Genomic DNA, 25,655 nt, shown 5'->3' on the forward strand with positions numbered 1-25,655 from the left:
ACTGTGGGAACAGGATGCTGGACTAAATGGGCATTTGGTCTGATACAGAAGTGCTCTTCTTCATTTCTATTCAAATTGCTTTCTCTCTCTGTGTGTATAGTGGGGATCAGTGGGAATGATAGGGAGTGAATTGTGTGATCTGAGATTTCCCTACCTTTTTGATTCAAAATGACTGCACGGGGCACACCGGCCAAAGTTCACCTGCTACTTCACAGCACTTTTGATGCACCCCATAATCTTGCTGCCCCCATGCCTGCTTGGATTACATGTGCTGCCAGGTTGGCTCTGGCCCCAGGAGAGCAGGAGAGCTGCACAGGTGGGTCAAAGTCAAGGCCCAACTTATTCAGCACTCAAGTTTTCCAAACACCGACTCAGATATCTCCGAGTAGATAACAAACAGGGCCTAAAAGTAACAGTCCTTCTCTCACAGTCGTCTCCCACACCTGCCACTCAAATGTGATAGTTTATGCACGTAGCTGCCAGGTTTCCTATTTTTCACTCTCCAGATTATCCTGTCTAACGCAACAGAATCTTTCCCCTTCACAGGTCTTGGTATGGTAGCTGGATATTCTGGCACCAAGTGTCCCTGTGTGCCATATCTCATGACTTCAACTCCCTCCCTCTCCTCACTCAGCCAGTGTGGTGTAGTGGTTAAGAGCGGTAAACTCGTAATCTGGGGAACCGGGTTCGCGTCTCCGCTCCTCCACATGCAGCTGCTGGATGACCTTGGGCTAGTCATCACACTTCTCTGAAGTCTCTCAGCCTCACTCACCTCACAGAGTGTTTGTTGTGGGGGAGGAAGGGAAAGGAGATTGTTAGCCGCTTTGAGACTCCTTCGGGTAGTGATAAAGCGGGATATCAAATCCAAACTCTTCTTAACTGAGACCTGCAAAGGATGACTTGTGCTAAATTCCATTGAGTTCCTCAGTAACTTCCCCTGGGTTGGAACTGACATTTAAAATCCTAAACTGTTTAGGACCAGCTGGTTTGAAAGACAACAGTCTGGCACCTTTATGAACCTGCCTGGATCAGCTTCAGAGTCCCTGCTCACAGGCCCACCATATGAATCAATTAGATTGGGAGGCAGTACAGACAGGGCCTTTTTAGTGGGCACGACTAAATGACTAAACAACAACAAATCGTCCAGGGGTCCTTTACCTTTTTTTTTTTTTTACTGCCACTTCTCAGTTGAACTGACCTGGACCCTACGATCATCACCAGAAGGTCATCCCTCTTTGAGGGAGATGATATGTCACCATACACACCTAGCTTCTTTTTCCTCCGAGGGGCCACCAGTGCAGATGTAGTCCTCGAGGTATCCAGCAGAGCAGTTGATGTGAGCAAAGTCAGGCCTGCAGGCGGCCAGGAAGTGTGGACGGAGGCGGCCCACCGCAACCTTGGCCATGTTGGTTAGTGACTGGCCCACGGTGCAGCCAAAGAGGAAGGCCCCGATCTCCTTGTAGAGGGCAGCCACGTAACGGTTGGAGACTATGGAGCGTGAGCTGTGGGGCAGGCTGTACACACGGCAGCTTTCGCCCAGGGTGATCTGTGTCGGAAAGAAAGAACAGAGAAGGTGGCCTGGCTACAAGCAATTCCAGCGCTGGCAGCAGGGCACATTTCTTAATGGTGAGCAGCGGTTCGCACTGTCCCAGCCATCAAGAAGCTGCCCCTGGGCTAGCCAATCGGAACCAAAGGAAAGGAAAAATTTACTGAACCTAGCAAATGGGTTCCATGGGCTTCCACAGAGAACAGCTTCCACACTAGCCAAATCAGAAATGAATACGGCTGGGAGGAAACTTTCCTCTTTGAACTAAATTTAGCTACAGCGCTGGAGAAAGGGTTGCATGTGTCAGGCTTCAGGGACTCCGCTTCCTCTCCCCGCTTTGGCAGTAGATAAGCAGAACACAGTGAAAGGAGTCTCTTACTAGTTAGAAATTTAAATGACCATAGAGAGAGAACAAAGAATCCATTCCTTGGGATGAAGATGCTCCCAATTAAGGTTTCCACCCACTTTCTCCCTAGTCAACCATGTCACTACCATGTCTTATAACCTGATCTCGCAACCACTGTGCTTTCTGAGCAGCCACCTTATCTGCTCTCCTTGACCTTGGGCTGAGCAGATGGATGCTTTGCAGCGAAAGTGAGTCTGTTAACTCTCTCTCTCTACCAGTGCTTCTTCTCCTAGCTGTTTCCCATCCAGTACTTCCCAGCTTCTGCCTTCTGAACTATGTCCCTCTGCAAACCACTGTTCCAAATCTATACTACTCCTGGGAAGATTCAGGATCCTGAGCAGGAGCAGGGGGATAGGGAGGCTCCCACCATTCCTCCTCATGTGCAGCCCTCCTCAGCACAGTCCTTGACAGCATGCTGCATGAAATGGAGATGGAGAGTCATCTGTGCTGGAGGAAAACAGAAAGAGGGCTCCTGCAAGGAGCCATAAGGGAATATCATGTGGCATCAGGATACAGGTGCTGTGATGCTCTAGGAGGGGGTCTGGTGGGGAGAGGGGAGAGGGTCATGTATACCCTGAGCTCTTCAGAGGAACCTGGGATGGAAAGGCATGCAATAAATGCATGCAATAAGACAAATCAGCAAAATACTATGGTCGGGTGGGTGGCGTTTTGCTGCCAGGAACAAGGCACAGCGCATGATGTTAAAGGACAGAAGTGCACAGTTCCCTCCCTCATTCCCCCAAAAGACTCACCACTAGACAGGCAATGAGGATTCCCACGGAGATGAGCACAGAGTCGCTGACGGTCTCAGCACGCTGCAGTGGGTACCTGATGCTGCTGTCATTGCAGAAGAAGCCGCGGCGCATGGGGGAAACGAGGCCAACCTCGCAGATGAAGAACGGGATGGATGCTGCAGCCAAGGAAGTGGGCAAGAGAAAGAGAAAGTCAGGGAGAGGGAAGGGTTCTGAGTTCCACCACTGTGGTGGCTAAGGCTGGAGGCCAAAGGCTGAGCTGGGACTGCAAAGCCCAGCATTTTGTAGGTTACAATCTCCCTACCTACCTATGTAATGCTAGTCCCCAGCATCCCATCTGTCTCGCCAGAGTGGTTATCTCCTGCTTGGACTCTGCAATGTGCTCTACATGGGGCTGCCTTTGAAGGTGACTCGGAAACTACAACTGATCCAGAATGCGGCAGCTTGACTGGTGACTGGGAGTAGCCGACAAGACAATACAGTTGGTACCTCTACTTACGAATTTAATGCGTTCCGAACGCACATTTGTAAGTCGAAAAAAATTGTAAGTCGAATCCCATAGGAATGCATTGGGAGAAAAAAATGGTAAGTCGAAGCAACCCTATCTAAAAATTCGTAAGTAGAAACAATCCTATCTAAACTGCATCCAAGATGGCAGACGGAGCTCCGTTCGTAAGTAGAAACATTCATAAGTAGAGTTATTCGTAAGTAGAGGTACCACTGTATAACACTGGTCCTGAAAGACCTACATCGGCTCCAAGTACGTTTCCAAGCACAATTCAAAGTGTTGGTGCTGACCTTTAAAGCCCTAAACGGCCTCGGCCCAGTATACCTGAAGGAGCGTCTCCACCCCCCATTGTTCAGCCCGGACACTGAGGTCCAGCTCTGAGGGCCTTCTGGCGGTTCCCTCACTGCGAGAAGTGAAGCTACAGGGAACCAAGCAGAGGGCCTTCTTGGTGGTGGCCCCTGCCCTGTGGAATGCCCTCCCATCAGATGTCAAGGAAATAAACAACTATCTGACTTTTAGAAAACATCTGAAGGTTGCCCTGTTTAGGGAAGTTTTTAATGTTTGACATTTTATCACTTTATTATTATTATTAATAATAATAATATTCTGTTGGGAGCCGCCCAGAGTGGCTGGGGAAACCCAGCCAGGTGGGCAGGGTATAAATAATAAATTATTATAATAATATTATTATCCTACTGTAACATGAGCAAAAAGCACAACCCAGGATGGTGCTATGGAAACCGGGGACTTGCTGGATTCTCAGTGGCTGGGGTCTCCAAGGAATCATAGAGCTGGAACAGACCAAGAGGCTCATCTAGCCGAACCACCTGCAATGCAGGAATCTCTTTGCTCAAAGTGGGGCTTGAACCCGCAACCCTGAGATAAAGGGTCTCGGGGCTCTTCCAACAAACCAGATTTAGCCCCAGTGGTTTGCAATTAGGAAGACTTCTGGGAGGCAGCTGTGGGAAGGAAGCAGATTTGACTGCCAGGAGTGAAATGGTCCACAGAAATAGGTTCATCCATCCATTCCATCAAATTCCCTGGTAAGACACAAGCGATGTCTGCCACACACTGGGGACTGGAATGTGAAACCAGGCACAGTAGAAGCCCTGGGGCAAACATGGAACAAGGTGTTTCAGCCGCAGCTCTTTCTGCCCGAGAGCTTTGGCCCACGAGACACACTGTGTGTCATTTGTCCTAACTAACACTAGGGCCTTGGCATAAAGAACTCCCCACCCCAACCCTGAGGGATCACTAGTTACCACACCCAGGGCTGGTCTTGGTGCAACATCCAGGAAGAACTGTTAGAAATGACCCCATTGGCTCATATTAGGAAGAACTTCCTGACAGTAAGAGCTGTTCGACAATGGAATTTGCTGCCAAGAAGTGTGGTGGAGTCTCCTTCTTTGGAGGTCTTTAAGCAGAGGCTTCCTCACTGGAAGGACAGATCGTGAAGCTGAGGCTCCAATACTTTGGCCACCTCATGAGAAGAGAAGAGAAGAATCCTTGGAAAAGACCTTGATGTTGGGAAAGATGGAGGGCACTAGGAGAAGGGGACGACAGAGGACGAGATGGTTGGACAGTGTTCTCGAAGCTACGAACATGAGTTTGACCAAACTGCGGGAGGCAGTGGAAGACAGGAGTGCCTGGCGTGCTATGGTCCATGGGGTCACGAAGAGTCGGACACGACTAAACGACTAAACAACAACAACAAAGCAGAGGCTTGACAGCCATATGTCAAGAATGCTTTGATGGTGTTTCCTGCTTGGCAGGGGGTTGGACTGGATGGCCCTTGTGGTCTCTTCCAACTCTATGATTCTATGATATACATGGCAAAAGCTCTCTCAGTGCCAAACACCTACTTGACCTTTCCACATAAACTGAAGATGATAGGCAACATTTGTTGGCTGCTACCTCCCTCATCTGGGATTCAGGGGTATACTGCCTCCAGCTGTGGAGGTTCCATTTTGCTTTCATGGCAACAGACTCCTCCATGGATTTGCCTAGTGTAATGCTTGGTTTTCATAAAGAAACATTTGCAAACGATCTAGGGGAGCCCAAGTCTGCTTCACTGTGGCACTTTCCATATCCCTCTGCAGTCTTGTGAAGAAGCAAACAAAATAACTAGCCTGGGAAAAAAAATATTTACAAGCCTTTTAAGAGGTTAGCAGCCAGCAGGGAACAGCAGAAGCCCCCTTCCAGCCATGGTCAGCATGGAATCCAGAAGCCGGGAGTGGGGAATGCCTTTCAACAAGCCGAACGGTGGAGAGGCGGAAGAGCAATCTGTTTCTCCTCCATCAGCTTACGGTACTTGGTTATCATGCTAATTGTGGGGGAAGAGATTTTGCTTCCTCTGCAACTAGCATGGAAACCCCACCTGCACACTCCCTCCCTGGCATCAGTTGTCTGTCTCTGGAACTGTTAATTGGAAGTATAACCTCTGCATGTGCGTTTCAGTGGGTTATTGTAAAAAGGAAGGAAGGAAGGAAGGAAGGAAGGAAGGAAGGAAGGAAGGAAGGAAGGAAGGAAGGAAGGAAGGAAGGAAGGAAGGAAGCTACAGCCCAACACATTTTGGGTCAAACCGTTCTTTGGGGACAATTCACGTTCTTTATTCCTGCCACCAAGTAATGCTACTTTTTTTTTTGTCCCCTACGTGGGGGACCTGGTAGCCCTTCAAGTTATTGTTGGGCCTGGACTCCCATTAGCCTCAGCCCATGCTCAAGGACAGGCATCCCCAAACTGTGGCCCTCCAGATGTTTTAGCCTACAACTCCCATGATCCCTAGCTAACAGGACCAGTGGTCGGGGAAGATGGGAATTAGGTATAGCCCAAGACATCTGGAGGGCCAAAGTTTGGGGGTGCCTGCTCAAGGATGATGGGAGTTGTAGTACAGCTACATCTGGAAGGCCCAAAGGCTCCCCAGCCATGCCCTGGTAACTGACTCTGACTCCACCTGCCAGATGGGTGGGAGAGGATCAGCGTGGGTGGAAAGGACTTCCTTGGACCCCCACCTTCCAACATATAAGGCATGCAGACCCAACTCCCTTCTGAGCTACGGCATGGATGCTACAGATGAAAGAACACAACAGGAGGCAGTCATGAAACTGAGTCACTAGAGCAGTGGTTTTCAGCCAGTGTGCTGTGGCACCCTGGGGTGCCTTGAATGATGGTCAGGGGTGCCACGGGCAACACTGGCCTCTGTCCCTTTCCTCCCTCCCTCCTTTGATGCCCTCTTGTATCTCTGCCTCCCAAAGACTGGCGTGGCTGTTTGTTGCAGCAGCTGTTTGTTGATACAAACTCTCCTGGTGAATGGTGCCTCTGGGGCTGGCCAGGGGGTGCTTCCCAGGCCCCTGGGGGGCAGTGTGAGGAGACACCTCTCTTTGGGGCCTGGGGGCGGGCAGCAGTAGCTGCCCTGAAGACTCCCAAGGAGAGGGGAGAGGAGAGGAGGCTGAGGGAACCCTCCACAAGGGATGGTATTTGAAAAAGGGTGAGAGGCTGCTAGCTTTGCAGGCAATGGGGTGACATAACTGGGCTCCTGAGCCCCACAGGGGTGCTGCAGAAAGAATGGAGTTGGTCAAGGGAGCTGTGGACTCAAAAAGGTTGAAAACCTTTGCACTAGAGCAGGGGTGGCCAACTCCCAAGAGACTGCAGTCTACTCACAGAGTTAAAGTTTTGGGGGGTTCAGGTCAAAGTTGTTGAACTTTTTAAGGGAAGAGGGAAGCCCGTTTCTTGGGTGTTCAGGTCAAACTTGTTGAGCTTCTTTTAGGGAGGAGGGAAGGCCCGTTTTTAGGGGGCGAAGGGCCAAAATGTTGAGCTCTTTTTAGGGGAGCCAAAGTTGTTCAGCTCCTTTGGGGGGAGCCACTGATCTACCAGTGATCTACCACAGATGTCCAGTGATCTACTGGTAGATCACGATATACCTGTTGGACGTGCCTGCACTAGAGTATGGGAGTGGGAAACCTCGGCCAAATTCCCATGTGTGACCAAGACGTTCAGTGGCCAGGCCTTGAGCAAGTTGCTCTCTCTACTTTAGCCTCCCTAGAAGTGCTCCCTGGAAGAGGAGGAGACAAACGAAAGGTTTTTAAAAAGCAAGAAGGTCCCTGTAGGGTGTGAGTGGTCCAGCAAGGGTCAAGTTGCACAGACAGCTGTGCCACGGGAGACGCCAAGGCGAGGATCGCCGTAGACCAAGACAATCAGGGTTCTCTGTCAAACAGCCAAGCCTTTTTGGCATCCGCTGAGCTCGGCACATGCATGCGTAACTAGCCTTCTCTTTGAGAAGGCTCTGGTTTTCCACCGGAATCCGTTGGACTCCTGCCATTCTTCCCTTCTCAGGGGCAGCAAGATGGACATGGAGGAGAAGGAAGAGGGCTAAATTTAGTTGGGCAAAGCAGCCAACACAAAGAGCTCGAGGACCTGAGCCCACAGACCTGGGGTGAATCGTCTCTGCTCCAGCCAGAGACACCAGAGAGACATGGGCCATGCCTCCTTGGAGTGCTCTGCTTACCAGAGCACGTCCCTTCAGAGAAAGCCATGGAGTGAATGAGCTCTCAACCCAGATGGAATTATATTTACGGCAGGGCCAGCAATGGCCATTTGACTGCTAGTGGCCAAAGAGAAAATGCCCTCCTCTCCTCTGCTGCATGCCATACCTCTGCACCCACCCTTGCGCACCTGCCCACTGCCACCCAGCGGCAACGGGGGGGGGGGGCACTGTGGAAGATGCAGTAGAAGAATGGCAGCAGTGGGCATGAGGAGGAGGCCAATAAGCTCAGGAGGCAGATCTGCCACCTCTTCCAGGTATTCAGAGCCTGCCGCCCTGATGCAACTGCCTCACCTTGCCTGGTGGGCAGGTCAGCCCTGGAGGGACAAGAAAGAGAACCACATCCATTTGCTTATCAGCTTGCAGCTGGGAGATCTGTGGGCAGACTAAAGATCACCACACTTTTCCTTTAGAATGGGGGAGGGAGAGAACCTGTGGCTCTCCAGATGTTGCTTAGAACTGTACAGACGAGCAATCTGGAAAAGCGTGCCTCAGCACAAGACCCAAGAGCGCAAGTACAGTCATACCTTGGACCCCGAACGCCTTGGTACTCGGACATTTTGGCTCCCGAATGCTGCAAACCCAGGAGTGTCCCAGTTTGCAAATGTTCTTTGGAACCCGAACGTCCGACGCGGCTTCCAATTGGCTGCAGGAGCTTCCGGAATGGCCTCCATTCGACTTCTAAGGTACGACTGTAGGCTGTACTCATCTTCCATTTATTTAATATGATTAGTCTTTACAAATATATCTTCCCCCCCTTATAAAAAATAAAAAATGCCTCGCTCGTCATCTCACAATAAACTTTCCAGCTTCCCACAATAGCCCTCTTGCTTGGAATAATCACTACCCAACTCACCTTATATGGAGCCTCAGCCTTCTCAATGCATGCAGAGATTGCCTGGCACTTGGAGAGGGCTATTAATATACAGGGCTCTCGGCTGCACTGAGACATTCACACTGCCTTGCTTGGTCAGCTGCCCAGAGCCAAGGGCTCAGGTGTTGCGGTCCAGAGAGGGAGAGGCCCAGTGACTGGGTGCCAGGGCTCAGCAACACCGCGGAGGAATGAATATGTGTGTGTGTGTGTGTGTGTGTGTGTGTAAGAGAGAGAGAGAGAGTTTCTTGCGACCACGAGGCACGAAGCACCCAGTTGGCACCTTGAGCTGCGGATCTGGAACTGCCATCCTTTGACTTCTTTGGCTGTTGCTCTGCGTGACTGCAAAGCTTCACGCTAGAGTTCTCGTCCCTGCTATGCAGCTGCCTGTTATGGCCCAGTCTCCTGGATGGAGCTGCTTTGTGCCAAAGGGACCTGCTCTGTGCCCTCAGTGACATTCCTCTGGCGTTCTCCTGCTGGGTGTTGCTCCTGATCTGTTGGGAACAAGTGGCAGCCTGCCTGGCCCCCTCCCACAGCAACACCCAGGCGAGCAAGTCTCAACCTGTGTTGCTTCCTCAGTGCAAGGGGGGGGAGAGGGATAGAAAAACCGGGCTGGGCCTGGAAGGAGGTGAGGGGCCGCCCACAGGGGTTGGGAACACTGCCAGGCAGGGGGCAAAGCAGGCGGGCTGGACCACCGGGGCTAAAAACCAGGAACTTCTTACTCTGTGACGCATTGGGGAGAGACACTTGATGGAAGCTTTGTTTGTCCAACAGTCTACTTCCCACCAACCAAAATTCCAGCTCCACCATGGCTTTATTCCCCAGTGGCCCACTCTCAGAACGAAGAGGAAGAACCAGATGCTAACCTTCGCTTGGCTAGCCCTCTACAGTGGTACCTTGGTTCCCGAACGGCTTGGCTCCCGAACAAATCGGCTCCTGAACGCCGGCAAACCCAGAAGTGTTCCGGTTTGTGAATGTTTTTTGGAAGCTGGACGTGCGTTTTGGCTGTCGGCATTGTTTCCGGGGGCCAATCAGAAGCTGCGCCTTGGTTTGCGAACGTTTTGGAAGCCGAACGGACTTCCAGAGCAGATTGAGTTTGGGACCCAAGGTACCACTGTACTCTCTTTCTCAAGGGGGGGGGGCAAAAGAAGACAAGCAATGTGAAAACGCGATCCATACTTTGGAACTCCCTGCCTGGTTCACATCAAGCAGGCACCTTCACTGTATTCATTTCCGGCGCATGCTAAAAACATTCCTGTTTAGGCAAGCCTGCCCAGACGCTTAAAAATGCTAGTGTGTATTTTAAACTCTTTTACCATGTTCACTTTTTGTACTTTTTTTTTAAAAAAAAAATATTGCTGTAATTATTTCTGGATTTTATTGTTTTGTAAACTGCTTTGAGGTTTTGTTTTGTTCAAACAATCAAACAGTATACAAATTTCATGTAATCAATCAATAAATTAACTTTTCAACAGTATCACACATTTCAACACTCGAAATGTCAAGGCCTGCTCCCCAATTAGTACTAGCCTGATTTCCCCATTATTTCATAAGTACAGGACAATTTTACACCTCCCTGCTGCTCTCGGGGACCAATCCTGCTGCAACGTACAGTGTTGCTCGGTTCCACACAGCAGCGCTCGAGATTCGTAGGGTGACCTGTGCCACAAATCAGTTTTAACGAACATATCAGAATGCTCTGTAAATGATAGTTAAAGCCTTTATATATCAGCCTTTTGAGCTCTTCCACACCAGTCCAATGTTCCTGAGCCTTTTTTGGGATACTTTTAGCTTCTTTTAAATTCTGAGAGGCTTTTATATTCACCTTGTGTTTTAATACCTTTTAGCTTTCTGAAGAGCTTTTTAAATTTTAAATGCTGTTCTATGACCGTAATAAAGATTTGTATTATTGTAAGCCTCACCTCTCCATCCAGGCAAGTAAGCCGCGCAACACCTCAGCTAAAAGACACATTCCTGCCTCTTACTGCTGTACAGTGGGACCTCGACTTACGATGTTTTCGACTTACGAGCGGAAAAAGTGGCCACACGCTTACAATTTTCTCGACATCCGAATGGAAAACCCGTTCGCGGCTAGATGCGGTTTCCTCGACTTACGAATTTTTCCGTTTCCAATGCATTCCTATGGGAAACCGCTTTTCCTATGGGAAACTCGACTTACGAAGTTTTCGACCTATGACTGTGCATTCGGAATGGATTAAATTCGTAAGTTGAGGTCCCACTGTATACTACTTTGACGTAACAAGTTTATCTTCTCTCTAGAGTATGCCACTTGTTTGGGCATTGCCCTGAAAGGTGGACTATACCTACAGTGGGACCTCAACTTACGTACGGCTCTACTTACGTACGATTCCAGTTACGACCTTCAGTAGGTGCTTCGACTTATGAACTTTCCTCTGGATACAAACAGAGGCCTTGCCAGCAGCCCAGAGCTCGCCCAGCTGGCTGCGGGGCAGCACTGGGGCCTCTGCTGCTGGGGAGAGGGCCCCCATCCCACCCTGGAAGCTCTGGAAAAGGCGCTGCCTGCAAGAGGCACAGCAAGGCACACTGTAGCCCCAAACCCTGCTGAGGAACTAACCTGAGGAAGTCCAGAGAAGAACCTGGCCTGGCAAGAAAAAAAAGTGACCCCGGCCGAAGTGAACCAGCTCTTTATCGACGCTTGCCCCCCGCCCCCAGCTTGTAGCCAGGTAAGCTCACCCACCATCGGTGCATGTAAAAAAAGAAATAAATGTTATTTTTTTATCTACAATACTGTCTTATTTATTTTATATTACAGTGGTACCTCGGTTTAAGTACACAATTGGATCCAGAATCCTGAAGCGTATTTAACCTGAAGCGAACTTTCCCATTGAAAGTAATGGAAAGTGGATTAATCCGTTCCAGACGGGTCCGTGGAGTACTCAACCTGAAGCGTACTTAACCCGAGGTATGACTGTAATTGGTTCCGGAAGTCCGTACTTAACCTGAAGCGTACTTAACCCTTACCTTCCAAGTCCCGGACTGCAGAATCCGGGACCGGCAGTCGTGTGACACTGGAAGTTGCGTCGACGTAACTTCCGGTGTCGTTTTGCCCTTCTATGGGCACCAAAAATGGCCGCCGCCGCAGACACCGTAAGTCGCGTCTATGCACTTCCGGACATGCGTAGATGCGACTTTTGAAGCCGGCGGCGGCCATTTTTGGTGCCCATAGAAGGGCAAATCAGAAAGAAAAAAATGGCCGCTGGCAGGAGAAAATAACGGAGAAAAACGGGAGACGAAGTGATACGGGGGACCACCGGGAAAAGGTAAGTAAAAACGGGGGTTTCCCGGGGAAAACGGGGTACTTGGCAGCTATGACTTAACCTGAAGCAAATTTTCCCATTGAAAGTAATGGAAAGTGGATTAATCCGTTCCAGACGGGTCTGCGGAGTACTTAAACTGAAAGTACTCATACCGAAGCGTACTTAAACCGAAGTATGACTGTACAGTACATTGATTATTGTCTTCATTTTATGGATCTATGGTCTTGTTAGACAGTAAAATCCGTGTTAAATTGCTGTTTTAGGGGGTGTTTTTCATCGTCTAGAACAGATCAATTCACTTTTCCATTACTTTCTATGGAAAAGTGCGCCTCTACTTATGTACGTTTCTAGTTATGACCGGACCTCCGGAACAGATTATGGTTGTAAGTAGAGGTTCCACTGTACTTTCAATAAATAAACATTGAATTATACCAAACCACTGATTTGGTCCAGCTGGCTACAACAGCTCTCCAGGCAATCTTCTACCCCAGCCTTGCTTTTCAAGATCCTTTTAACTGGTGATGCAAAGGATATGAACTACAGTATAGGCCACTGTGCAAGGCACACACTCTACCTGTGAGCTATGAAGCCTCTCCCCAAATATGTGTCTAGGGATTTGAATCGGGAATCCTGTGGGCACGACAGGCTACCATCACAAAAGCAGATTAAGACAACTTTAGGCATAAACCCTAAACTGTATTTCAAAACAGTTTCCCCACATACCTGCCTACACACAACAGGTATGCCAAGAAACCGAGAAGCAGGTTGCCATCAGAAGTCACCAGGTCCAAAATTAATTACCATGCCTTTAACTCGCAAGGAAACTGATATCTGACCCCTGGATCAGGTTTGCCACGGAGCCTAATTTGGTCTGCAAGGCTGTTTTCCCCAAACCACACCCCATCAGCCTGTCACTCGGCATCACACAGATCTGGTGGGACAGGTAAAGATGCGGCTGGGAAAGTGTAAATGAGCTCCTGATTGTTCCTTGACAAGATCTCTCCTCCTCCACGAGGGGAGACTTTGCGGGTGGGACACACTCCTCAAGGCAAGCAGGGGGGGCGTGTATCAGCCCCCTGCTGCAGCCAATCCCTGCTGCCAAGCCAAGCCTCTGGCTGGCCAATAGGGCCGGCCTGGGGGCGGGCTTTACAGACATTTAAATCTGCGCAGCAGCAGGGGAATCCTCCTTCTCCTGCTGCATCCCGACGGATCTCCAGCCCACCTTCCCTTTAGGTCTTCCCTTTGTGCGTGTGCTTTGACCTTGCTATGGACTTCAGCTGGTTGCCTTGGTTGCCCAAGGGGCCTGGTAGGAGTTTTTTATCCATTTGGCTAATTTGCACCGGCCTCTTGGTTTTTTCGCCTACCTCGTAGCAATTTGTCACAAGTTCCTTCGGTATTTGGCGGTTAGGCATTGGAATATGGCGTTGTCTGGTGTGTTTGAGGACTGGTTGTGGCCATCATCCAACCCTCCTCTTATAGGGGTATCCCCTTAAGTGATCCGGCGGTCATGGATCCCGTCCGATGCCCTGTTGGGGGCTAGGGCCATGGCACAACCCCCGGTGACACCAGGGGGAGCTTTCAGTTGTATTTGCATCAACAGGCTCCTCCCTCGGGGTGTTAACCTGATATGACCCCCACCCCCGCAGAGCGGGGTGGAGTCATGCTTGCTAGGGAGTCCAGTGCCTAAGCCAATACCTCTCACTTGCTCTAACCAATAAAGTTGTGGCCTTATTTTACCCATTAACTCAAATCCATGTGTCACTGTGTCTTCATTTCTCGCGGGGGGCGGGTCCTCGAACTGCAAGTAGGGGCTGTAGGTGGCACCTTTTAAAACTGGTGTCAAATACCAAGTGGCTTCACTTGGTAGCTCCCAATCAGAGCTCTCCAGTGGATCCCTACAAATCTCAGCTGCAGCTGACCACTGCTGAAATCTGGGTTTGCAGTTGTGGCTGGTAGCTCCTTTCAGCAGGACGTGCATGATCACAGCTTTACTTCAAGCGGCCTTGCAGATGGGAATGTGTATTACTTCCCTTGGTTCAAAACATAGCGAGTTCATTCTGCACAGAGGCAGCAGCTCACAGGACTGGCATCTAAGGATCAGTGTGAAGGGACAACTCCTCCCTCTAATAGGATAGTTTTGCCCCTGGCATTTCTAGCCCTTTGGAGGCTCACAGTGCTAAGGGCTGGGCACTGTGAAATTCCATCATGTTGCACATAAGCGGAGAATTAGGTGATGGGCAAAAACGGAACCCCTTCATATTCTCCCCACCCTGCAATTAAAAGTTCAGAGGAATTTCAGACACCAAATGAGTTTCCATTGGGCTTTCCAGTGGTCTGAGAACACCACTTGTGTGCCGTTTTTGCCTACTAGATGATTACAAACCATGCAAAATTTGCCAACGTATTATTTATTACATTTTTCTTGCCCAAGGCAACTCAAAGTGACTTGCAACCAACCAACGAACCCACATGGATACATTGAAACCAAGGAAAAAATATACAGTGGAACCTCGGTTCTCGAATGCCTCTGTTGACAAACATTTTGGAAGCCAAACGCCGAAAACCCAGGAATACCGTAATTGTTTTGGTTTCCGAACGATTTTTGGAAACCGAACGTGCTACACAGCTGCTGTTTTGAGTTTACCTATCTTCCTCTTTCAGTTTTCGGTTTTCGAACGTTTTGGAAGTTGAACGGTCTTCTAGAATGGATTACGTTCGAAAACCGAGGTTCCACTGTATATCTATAGGCACATTTTGCTTAATTTGCATATTCCCAGTTTACAGAATCCAAACATTTCTGGTGTGGGCATTTGTAAGCACAGAGTACATATTGCCTTGGCAATAGCTAAGTGGGGGAGAAAGGATACATTGGTTTCTATGCAATCAGAGCACAGCCAATCTACTCAGCTTCTTTCACAGGGATATGGCCATATTTAAACGTTAACAACAGTGTTAGAAACTGGGATATAAAAGCTAGGAGCCAAATGGCTCCTGGGACCTGGGTTGTGGGTGCCAAAACAGAATATCTAGTCGCCATTTGGAGGGGGGGTGTATTGGCAACACTTTTTATTTATTATTTTGATAAGCATGAACTAATACATAATTCACATAAGTGACACGTTGTTAATGTCACTTTTTAAACATAAATTGCTAATACATGTTTAATTTGGTGTTTACAATAAAAATATTGGTACCATACTTCAGTTTTCAAAACACTCTACCCTTTATTGTTAAACTCCTTAACATATTGCTTATCCTTAGAATATATTTTGAGGCTACAAAGCACATACATTTCAGTAATCCTTGAGTGTCGGCCAGGCACAAAAAAATGGCACCCAGACTTTTTGAGGTGCTCGCAAATGGAGAGAATCTTTAGGCACAAAATGTGCCTGCTAATTTTAAACCCTGGCTACCAACACTTGTACTATTGCTATGGCACTAGAATGAGGTGAACCCTCTGCCCTTAAACACTGACAGCCAGCAATTAAGGATCTTGCTTCCTCCGCCATGAACTAATAGGATGCCCTTAGGCAATCTGCTCTCTCAGCCTCAGTTGCCGTATCTGCAAATTGGGTATAACACAGTTGATCTAACTTACAGGTTTGTTAAAAGATTTTTTTATTTAAAAAATCCTCATGTAAGAGTTGTATAGGCATGTGCATGTGTGGCTGAAAATGTGTTTTTTGTTTTGTTTCTTGTTTTTATGCATCCAATTTCATTGTAATTACACAATGACAATAAAATCTGATCTAATCTAATCTAATGGACATTAAGCCATTTGAATACCCTAGCACTATATACCGGTACATGCTTGCCTTTATAGACAGAAGCCCACTGAGACACAGGCTTCCTTGAACTTTATGGAAACAGATAACCTTACTATGGCAGCGATGGTGCAAGCAGTTCCTCTCCTTTCTTCCCTTCTCTCCCTTTCCCTCTGCTACAGCTACAGCCTACAATGCAACAGGCCAACTGATTTTTCAGGTGTTTTTAAATGCAAAAGCAAACAACAAAAAGCCATCAAATGTATTATATGCCTTGCTCATGGTCTTCCCTAAGGCCTCTGGTTGGCCACTGTGGAAAACAGGATGCTGGGCTAGAGAGGCCTTTGGTCTGCTCCAGCAGGGGTCTCTTACGATGTCCTTTTGAGATATCCAGTAAAGGGACATTTTTCCATATGTGGTGGGACTGTAAAATCATAAAGAAATATTGGGAAATGATCTATAATGAAATGAAGATGTTTAAAATAAACTTTGTTAAAAAAATACAACCCAGCATCTTTCCTATTAGGAGTGGATCTACCAAAATCACAAAATAATGTACTTATGTATTATGCAACTACGGCTGCACGGACATTATTAGCACAACGCTGGAAAGAAGATAGAGTCCCAGCTAAAGAAGATTGGCAAGTTAAGTTAATGGAATATGCTGAAATGGCAAAACTGACAATGAAACTAAGAGGAAGGGATGACAATAAGGAAGAATGGAATGTGTTTATTGCATATATACAGAAGCATTGTGCACAGGTTAATACATTAGCAGGGTTTTTAAATTTTTAAATTACTTGTAATTTTGTTACGAATGGATAATAAGTAATGTAAATACGGTTTCAAACTGAACAATGGACATGCCATATATTGATAAATTATGGAATCAAAGAAGGGACTAGAGAAGGCACCCCGAAACTTCAGCCCTCCAGATGTTTTGGACTACAATTCCCATCATCCCCGACCACTGGTCTTCTTAGCTAGGGAACATGGGAGTTGTAGGCCAAAACATCTGGAGGGCCGCAGTTTGGGGATGCCTGGAATAGAGGGAAGTCAATTTGTTTTGTTTTTGTATTGTTATTATTTTTTGTTAATTTTGAGAAAATCAATAAATTGTTATAAAAAAGAGAGATCCAGCAAATATTTCAGGTGACTCAGATTTCCCTCTTTTGGGGCCCATGGGCCCATTTGCAAACTGCAGAAACTGTTACGGGGAACCACACCAAACACCCCACACCCACCTATTGCATTAGCCCCTGACAGGCCTAATTTCATCAGAGGGAAGGGCAAGGCACCCTGTGGACATGCATAGTGGCATATCGGCGACATCCGGGCCATAATAACCAGGGAAACATGAAAGAAGACAGACGTTTGTTTGTTCTACAGCGGAAGACTCTTGCCCTTGCTGTAGCAGAGATGGGAAAGGCATAGGGCCGCGCTAGAGCTACTGTTTCCAAACCCCGGTGGCTGGTCTCAATTCTCAAATGCTTCCCTCCTGACACCTCCTCCCTCCTCTATTTCCAAGCTGCTTCCAGTTGGGATCCTGGCCAGAAAATGATTTAAAGAGACGGGAGCAAGAGTTCTCTGGCTGAGCTGGGATTCGAACTTGCGTTCCCCACTTCAGAGCCCAGCACCCCAGTCAAGGTGCCTTCCCAAGTTTCCCTTCAACTCCCTTATGTATCAATCAACATCCTCCAGCAGGTAATTAGGGGTTGTGTAAACCCCAAATCTGGTATTGGGGGATAGAATTTAGTTCCCTGGGAAAATCAGTTTTAATTAAACTGCAACCAAGTTAGTTTCTAGCCCTGAGGTTTTGGAGCAATGCTTTGGGCTGTGCCTGGGGGGGGGATGTCATAAACCAGAAGTGTTGCTGGATTAGGTTTCTAGGGGTTGAGTTTTAAACCCCCAAAGCTTCTTGCCTTTCTCCATACTTAGCTGAATCAGAAACCAACATTTGCATTAAACCACACAGAGCAAGCTAAAAGTAAGACAGGATGGCTGGGTGCCCTGGGGCAATGACTCCACCATGACATTTCATTAAACTCTGACCATAGGTTTACTACCTGCCCGCAGACTGTCTCTCCAGAGTGGTGCACGCTCTAGTTATCTCCTGCTTGGACTACTGCAATGCGCTCTAGATGGGGCTACCTTTGAAGGTGACCCGGAAACTACAATTAATCCAGAATGCGGCAGCTAGACTGGTGACTGGGGGCGGCCGCCGAGACCATATAACACCAATCCTGAAAGACCTACATTGGCTCCCAGTAAGTTTCCAAGCACAATTCAAAGTGTTGGATGCTGACCTTTTAAAGCCCTAAACGGCCTCGGCCCAGTATACCTGAAGGAGCGTCTCCACCTCCATTGTTCTACCCGGACACTGAGGTCCAGTGCCGAGGGCCTTCTGGCGGTTCCCTCGCTGCAAGAAGTGAGGTTACAGGGAACCAGGCAGAGGGCCTTCTCGGTAATGGCACCTGCCCTGTGGAACTAGGGTTGCCAGACTCAATATTGGACAGGACTTCTGTGCCTTTAATTGCCCTGCTCTCTTTTGAGTCTGGAAACCTTAAAGAGAAACCAGCAGACCCTTTGCTGCTTGGAAATTAAACAAAGGGTCTGCTGGTTTCTCTTTAAGGTTTCAAGACTCAAAAGAGAGCAGGGCAATTAAAGGCACAGAAGTCCTGTCCACTATGAGTCTGGCAAGCCTATGTGGAATGCCCTTCCATCAGATGTCAAGGAAATAAACAACCATCTGACTTTTAGAAGACACCTGAAGGCAGCCCTGTTTAGGGAAACTTTTAAGGTTTGATGTTTTATCGTGTTTTTAATATTCTGTTAGGAGCTGCCTTGAGTACCTGGGGAGGCCCATCCAGATAGGCGGGATATAAGTAATACATTATTACTATTATTATTATTATTATTATTATTATTATTGATTACACCAGGGCTTGATAGAGCAACTGTGCCCCATGGGCCAGGCATCTGAAAATCCAAGTCTAAAGGAGAAACTAGATGTTATCACAACCCTGTGATTCCTTACAAAAGCACAGATTTCAGGGGTAATTAACCTTTCTCCACTCACCAGTTCTCCCCCATGACCCATGACCAGAAATATGCCTGACTGGGGAAAGAAGGGGAGGGGTGGTTTGGGAAAACCAGCGGGTGTGTGGAAGCAGGAAGTCCTGCCCTCCCACCCACCAGATCTCCTCTGAAGATGACACCTCCTCCTCTGTATTATCATTAACCAGGAAAGCTGTACGGGCTCCTTCTCATGTGTAGTTCTGCCCTGAAGGCAGCCTCCTCACCTTGACTCAAGGCAAGGTCACCTCTGATCACAAACCGGGTCCCTTGGGTTTTTCCATGCGCACATCTTTGCAATGTGTTGCCGAAAGTCAGGAATAAAAGCTGAAGAGCTTCCAAAACATCTCTCTCTCTCTCTCTCTCTCTCTGTGTGTGTGTGTGTGTCAGGATGTTTTAATCATAGGAGTTCCCCACCAGGAATCATGCAATGGCATCCGGAACTAAAGAGCCAGAGAATACAGTAAGTGCCACTGCTACAATTCCTTGAATCCTCCACATGGCTTCCAGCATGGTTCCTGAGTGGCTGGAGGAAACACAGCCAGATGGGTGGGGTATATTATTATTATTATTATTATTATTATTATTATTATTATTATTATTATTATTACTCCTTAGCTGGGATCTCAACAGCAGCCTCTGGCCCAACAATTCAAAGCACTGGTCAAAAGGGTAATGATTCTATGAAAAGCTGGAGAAATGAGCACTGGCTGCCTGGTTCTCTTAATACTGTACCAAGCTCCATGCTACATTACCAGATGTGCAAATAACCAGAAGGTGAAATGAGCTACATGCCATAAGCCGCCAACACAAACAAAAAAATTAAGCAATTGCAAACCACCAATTAAGGGGATTAAGAGAATCCTTTGCCGGGATTAAGAGAATCCTTTGCCTGGATTCAGGATTTCATCTCGAGAAAGCTCATTGGTTTCCAGAGCAAATTCCCACTTTCCTGGATACCTGGCGGCCAGTCAAATGCCAGCCCCTCCGCGCCCCACTCACCCACGAGCAGGCACACGACATCCACAGCCACCAAGGTCTTCCTCAGCGCAGCTCTGGGAGCAGCGAAGTCCCCAGCTCGGGATCTGGGCCTCCGCACCGTCACCTGGACGTCGCCCTGGTGGCGAGGCCAAGCCAGAGGCTCCGCGTTGAGCGGCTGCCGGGACAGGGCGTGGAGGAGTGCGTCGGGGTCTTTTTGCATGATCTTAGCAGAGCAACCTGCCGCTGCGGGATCGGGCGGGATCCAGCTCCTTAGTAGTCCATGCGGTTCAAACACAGTCCGGAGCCTCGGGTCCCTGGTGGAGGAGAGCAGAGCCGCGCTGGGGCTCAGTCACCGGGGAGGAAGGCGCCAGTCTTCTAGTCCCTGGTGAGAGCGGCTGGAGGGGGCAGAAAACAAGACCTCGAGCGCCAGGGTGGGGCAGGGGCTCCCGTCGGCTCCTGGAAGTCTTCTGCAATCCAGATCTTCTCAGGGATCGAAGGGGGGGAGGGGCAGGCCGCCTGGCAAGGAGCGCAAACAAACAAACAAACAAAAGTTTCCTCGCCTCTTCATCAGCCCGGGAACAAAGAGCAGCTCCGGTGGCGCTCAGGGCGCACGAGAGCGCAGCAGCCTCCGCCCGGGGCCACTTGGGAAGGACCCTTGGTGACTCTCCCCACCGGCTCCCACGAGGCGGGGCCAAGGAGCGGGCAAAGTCCGGCGCGACGGGGCGGACGGGCGGCGGAGGGAGAACCAACCCCGCGCTCGCCGGCCCCGGAGGCGCTGGGCGAAGCTTTCCTCCGGGTCCCCCCGCCCCCGAAATGCTCCGGCAACCCGATGGGGCGGAGCGAGAGCGTCCCGTCGAGGGGCGGGGCGTGTTCGGGGGCGGCGGCTGCGGCGGAGGCAGCTGCCTCGGGGCAGAGACCCGCCTGGGCGTCGCTCCTCCAGGGCCGGAGCGCGAAGCGAAGGGGGTCTCTCCCTCCGTCCTCTTCCAGCCTGGCCTGGTCCGGCCAGCCCCGCTCTGTGTTGCCACGTCCGAGGCCGGAGGAAGAGGGCTCTGCGTAAAAGCCATTTCTCGCTGCCTTGGGGAAACGGTTTGGTAGGGTAGAAGGGGGGGGAGAAGCTGCATCTGGCGAAGTTCTCTTCCCCCCCCCCCGGACAAAAGTGCTGTCCTATTCTGGGTCTCCGCACAGTCCACCCTGTGGACATGAGGTGTAGCGTGCTAAACTTCATCATTGGGTCCCAAAGCGGGTTACAAGTTAAAATTCAGTATTAAGAACAGTTAAAACAAATTGCAGTCACAGGGATTTGGGGGGGCGGGTGTGTCCTGAGAGAGAGCACATGTCCCAGGTGTCAAAGACCAGGGGAAAGAGGCGGGAATTCGGAACTTTTTGATTCTGGTGCATATTTCTGTTGCCATAGGTGCCAGAAAAAGGCACTGAATTTTAAAAGCACCCAATTTAAACGACAGCTGTAACAGAAGAATAAAGAATGCACTCTTTGGATGTAGAAGGATGTCCTGGAACTTTCCCACATGTGACATGTTTGGAGTCAGTTGGCATTAACCTGTGACCAGGGCCGGCGCGTCCATTAAGGCGAACTAGGCAGTTGCCTAGGGCGCCAAAATGGAGGGGGCGCTGGCCAGCCTGCCCCCCGCCGCCCGCCACTCACCCACCGTGCCCAGAAGGGAAAGCGAGGGCTCCGGCAGCTCTGGGCTGCAACAGGCGCTCACGGAGGCTGGGAGCGCCACGCCCCACCACCCGTGCCACCCCACCCAGGGCTGGGGAAGGGACCTGGCAGGCAGGGCCGCCTTCGCACCTCTCCACCTCTGGGTGGCATTAACCTGTGACCAGGGCCACCTCTCCTACCTCCCGCGCTGGCCGCCCCTCGGGGCGATGGCAGGAGAGTGAGGGGCGCGGCGCTGGAGCAGCGCGGGACTCTGTGCGCCCTTCCAGCACTCCGGTTGTAGACCCTCGCACCTGCCCGCCCCCGGCGCTCATGGCGGCCTCCGTGGCTCCGGCCTTGCCCTCCTTGGCGGCCTCCATGGCTCCGGCCTCGACCTCCGTGGTGCCCTTTGTGGCTCCGGCCTTGCCCTTTTCTGCGGCCATGGCGGCCTCTGCGCCTCCTCCCTGGTGGGTTGGCGGGATCCGGCAGGAGCAGCAGCGGGGCTTGCCAGGCGGCCCTTGGCGGGAACAGCGGCAACACCTGAAGGAGTGGAGGCTGTGGCAGGAGGAGACCCCTGGCCCTCCTCCTGCTTCCCCCTCCCCAGAGCCTTGAAGACTTCCGGCTGTGGTGGGCGAGTCGGCACTTTTTCTTTTTTTTGGCGCTTCTTTTTCCCTCATAGGAATGCATTAAATTTCAATGTATTCCTATTGGAAAACGCGCTTCGCAAGACGAAATTATCGCAACACGAAACGACTCGTGAAACGAATTAATTTCGTCTTGCGAGGTACCACTGTAGATGTTTTTCTGGAACTCTCTAGCTTTCTCCATAATCCAGCATGTTTGCTATTTGGTCTATGGTTCCTCTGCCCCTTCAAAATCCACTTTGCACTTCTGGGAGTTCTTGGTCCACATACTGCTTAAGCCTGCCTTATAGAATTTTAAGCATTACCTTGCTAGCATGTGAAGTGAGCGCAATTGTGCGGTAGTTGGAGCATTCTTTGGCACTGCCCTTCTTTGGGGTTGGGATGTAGACTGATCTTCTCCAATCCTCTGGCCGCTGCTGAGTTTTTCAAACTTTCTGGCATATTGAGTGTAGCACCTTAACAGCATCATCTTAAAATTTCACTGGCCTTGTTATTAGCAGTGCTTTCTAAGGCCCATTTGACTTCACTCTCCAAGATGTCTGGCTCAAGGTCAGCAACCACACTACCTGGGGTGTACGAGACCTCCATATCTTTCTGATATAATTCCTCAGTGTATCCTTGCCACCTCTTCTTGATGTCTTCTGCTTCTGTTAGGTCCTTACCACTTTTGTCCTTTATTATGGTAGTCTTTGTACGAAAAGTTCCTTTCATATCTCCAATTTTCTTGAACAGATCTCTGGTTTTTCCCATTCTGTTGTTTTCCTCTATTTCTTTGCATTGCTCGTTTAAGAAGGCCCTCTTGTCTCTCCTTGCTATTCTTTGGAAAGCTGTTGCTTGCCTTATGTAAATATATTTTAACAACGAAAATGACAACACTTTTATATTACCTGGGAGGGTAATTCAAAACTTTTGCTAACGACACCCAAATGCCTTTTGCTCCGTAGCATTCTGTTTCTTTAGAGGTGGATCAGGGGAGAGAAAAGGACTTTATAAGTAATGATTTTATGGTTGTTATCAGTACAACATGGGAGAATTCTGATCCACATGATTTACTTTAAGATGACCAGTATTTCTGCATTGAGGAAGAAATCACGTGTCCATGTTGCTTCTCTGGTAGGTAGAATCACAAATGAATCTGAATATTTGAAAACTGATTTTGGGTATTTTTGAAAACATAGAATAATATGACTGAGATCACCCAGATGGGTTCAGAAGGCTGACTCAGGACACTTAATTCACTTAATTCTATGGAATTCAAAATGTAATGCAACAAAATACAATATACAGTGGTACCTCGGTTTACAAATTTAATCCGTTCCGGAAGTCCGTTTTTACACCGAGGCGTGCTTTCCCTAATGAGGCCTCCTGCCACCGGTGCCCTTCCACCATTCGGCTTCCGTTCTTAGACCAAGGTAAAGTTCGCAAACCAGGACACTACTTCCGGTTTAGTGGAGTTCATAAACCGAATAGTTCATAAACAGGGCTGTTCTTAAACCGAGGTACCGCTGTATAAGAAATGAAAGAAGCATTTAGCATACATTACAATTGCAACAGGTGGGAAAATCATTAAGCGAGCCACCAAGACACTCAGTTTTCAGATGGTCCCGAGAATCATAAAATCAATTGTAGAGTTGGGACCCTTGGATTAAATTGTTCGGGTTTTGCTAAATTAGTAGCATGAGAAACCATCAGATTGCTTCTTCACACAATCAACTCTAGGACAAGCAATTAACACTGGGCAGAAAGCCAAGGTCTACTTCTGCCATAGTAACTGTGCTCTCATTGGTTGAGATCAGCACTGAGACCTGTTATCAGAGAAAGCTAGCACAGTACGTGGTGTGGTGAGTATGGTCAGTGTAGGAGGAGAGGTGCTGTATCGGTTGTGTGTGTGTGAGAGAGAGAGAGAGAGACAGAGAGAGAGAGAGGAAAGGATTTATTTTACTTTGTTTTTGAGTTCTAAAGTTGTACATAGAAACTCTGGATTTCTTTTATTTTAATAAATCCTGTATATAGTTTACTCTGCGTCCAGACGTCTAGTCATTTAAGTTACCGCCAGAAGCTTCCGGAAAAACCTGCGTAGACTCTGCTGTGTTCAGGCTGAAGTTACACCTGACACTTAAAAACACTAAGATAAAAAACTACCAATTTGCTGCCCAAAATCTGCAGCCTGTTGCAGCTGTCTCATTCTGCCCCATTGGGAGTGATGTTGAGTCAGGCTGAGGAAAGGACTGGAATTCTACATCCAGCCATCCACTCTCCTTCCTGCACAGAGAATCAAACAGGATGCAAAACAGTGCCAACTTGTGGACAGAGAAGAAACTCGTGCATTTTGCAGGAATTTCAAACGAATGTTTTGGCAGTATGTGCAATGAGGAAGAAACTGAAGCAGAATATTGTTATTTTGGAAAATACGCCGTTGTAATATCCTCCTGCTGCATGCAACCAAAAGCAGTGCTTAAAGGGTTTGTGGGCAATCCCTACAATAACAGTCTGGTTTGTGCGGATGGTGTAGTAGTGGAACAATTCTTTCCAAGGGAGCCAAGTTGAGCTAGAACTTCCAAACCACAGGACAACTATTATACAGTAGCAAAAACAGATTGAAAATAAACACAAGGGCACCAAGCGGTTTCCTGAATGAATGAGTTTCATTGCTGCCAAAGGAGAAAACCTTGGCTATTCAGATCAACAGCAGAGATGCAACTCATTCTGGAAAGGTTTAGACTTGGAACTTAGACAGTTTGATGCCTGATGCATGAAATATGAAAGATACATATTCTGCCTAATAATAATAATAATAATAATAATAATAATAATATTTCATCTATACCCCACCCATCTGGCTGGGTTGCCCAAGCCATTCTGAGCTGCTTCCAAGACATAAAAACATAATAAAACATCAAACGTGAATAGTAACAATCTGATCCAATATAAAGGTCACAATAACTTTAAAATAAACAACTTATATCACTTTCACTACCTGGGCCAACTTTGATGCTGAAATCCTGCATCGCCTGAGCTCTGCAAGTGCAGCTTTCTCCCAATTGAAGTGCAGAGTGTTTGAGGACCGGGACATTCGCAGGGAAACCAAAATGCTTGTTTACAAAGCTATTGTACTACCAACTTTACTGTATGCTTGCAAAACATGGACCACTTATAAATGCCACCTCCCAACTCCTCGAAAGATTCCATCAAAGGTGTCTCTGAATTTTTTTACACATCACTTGGGAAGACAGGCGAACTAATGTCAGTGTACTGGCGGAAGAAACATTGATCACCAGTGTCGAAGCAATGATTCTTCAACATCTACTTTGTTGGACTGGTCATGTTATGCGGATGCCTGATTTTCGTCATCCAAAGCAACTACTCTATTCTGAACTTAAAATGGAAAGCGTAATGTTGGTGGTCAACAAAAGAGGTTTAAAGACTCTCTCAAGGCAAAGCTAAAAAAAAAAGTAGTAGTATAAACACTGACAAATGGGAAACACTGGCCTGAGAGCGCTCCAATTGGAGAGCAGCCTTTACCAAAGGTGTCATGGGCTTTAAAGACACTCGAACTCAGGACGAAAGGGAGAAACGTGCTAAGAGGAAGGCACGCTGTGATTACTGGTAACT

The 25,655-nt window shown here is 48.6% G+C and overlaps 1 protein-coding gene across 1 annotated transcript in view; it reads right to left on the reverse strand.

The window, feature by feature from the left end:
- The window catches only part of LOC118097538 (phospholipid phosphatase 3), a 35,221-nt gene extending 14,291 nt beyond the window's left edge, over positions 1-20,930 (reverse strand). Inside the window, exons 1-3 of the mRNA XM_035140477.3 lie at positions 19,764-20,930; positions 2,705-2,862; positions 1,266-1,546 (exon numbers count right to left, since the gene is read on the reverse strand). Coding sequence (XP_034996368.2) covers positions 1,266-1,546; positions 2,705-2,862; positions 19,764-19,962 — 638 coding nt within the window. The 5' untranslated portion in view covers positions 19,963-20,930. The remainder of the gene's footprint in view (positions 1-1,265; positions 1,547-2,704; positions 2,863-19,763) is intronic.
- Between the last annotated feature and the right edge of the window lie 4,725 nt (positions 20,931-25,655).

The sequence above is a fragment of the Zootoca vivipara genome, chromosome 15 (assembly GCF_965207765.1).
Source record: "Zootoca vivipara chromosome 15, rZooViv2.hap1.1, whole genome shotgun sequence".
In the NCBI taxonomy this organism is placed as follows: domain Eukaryota; kingdom Metazoa; phylum Chordata; class Lepidosauria; order Squamata; family Lacertidae; genus Zootoca; species Zootoca vivipara.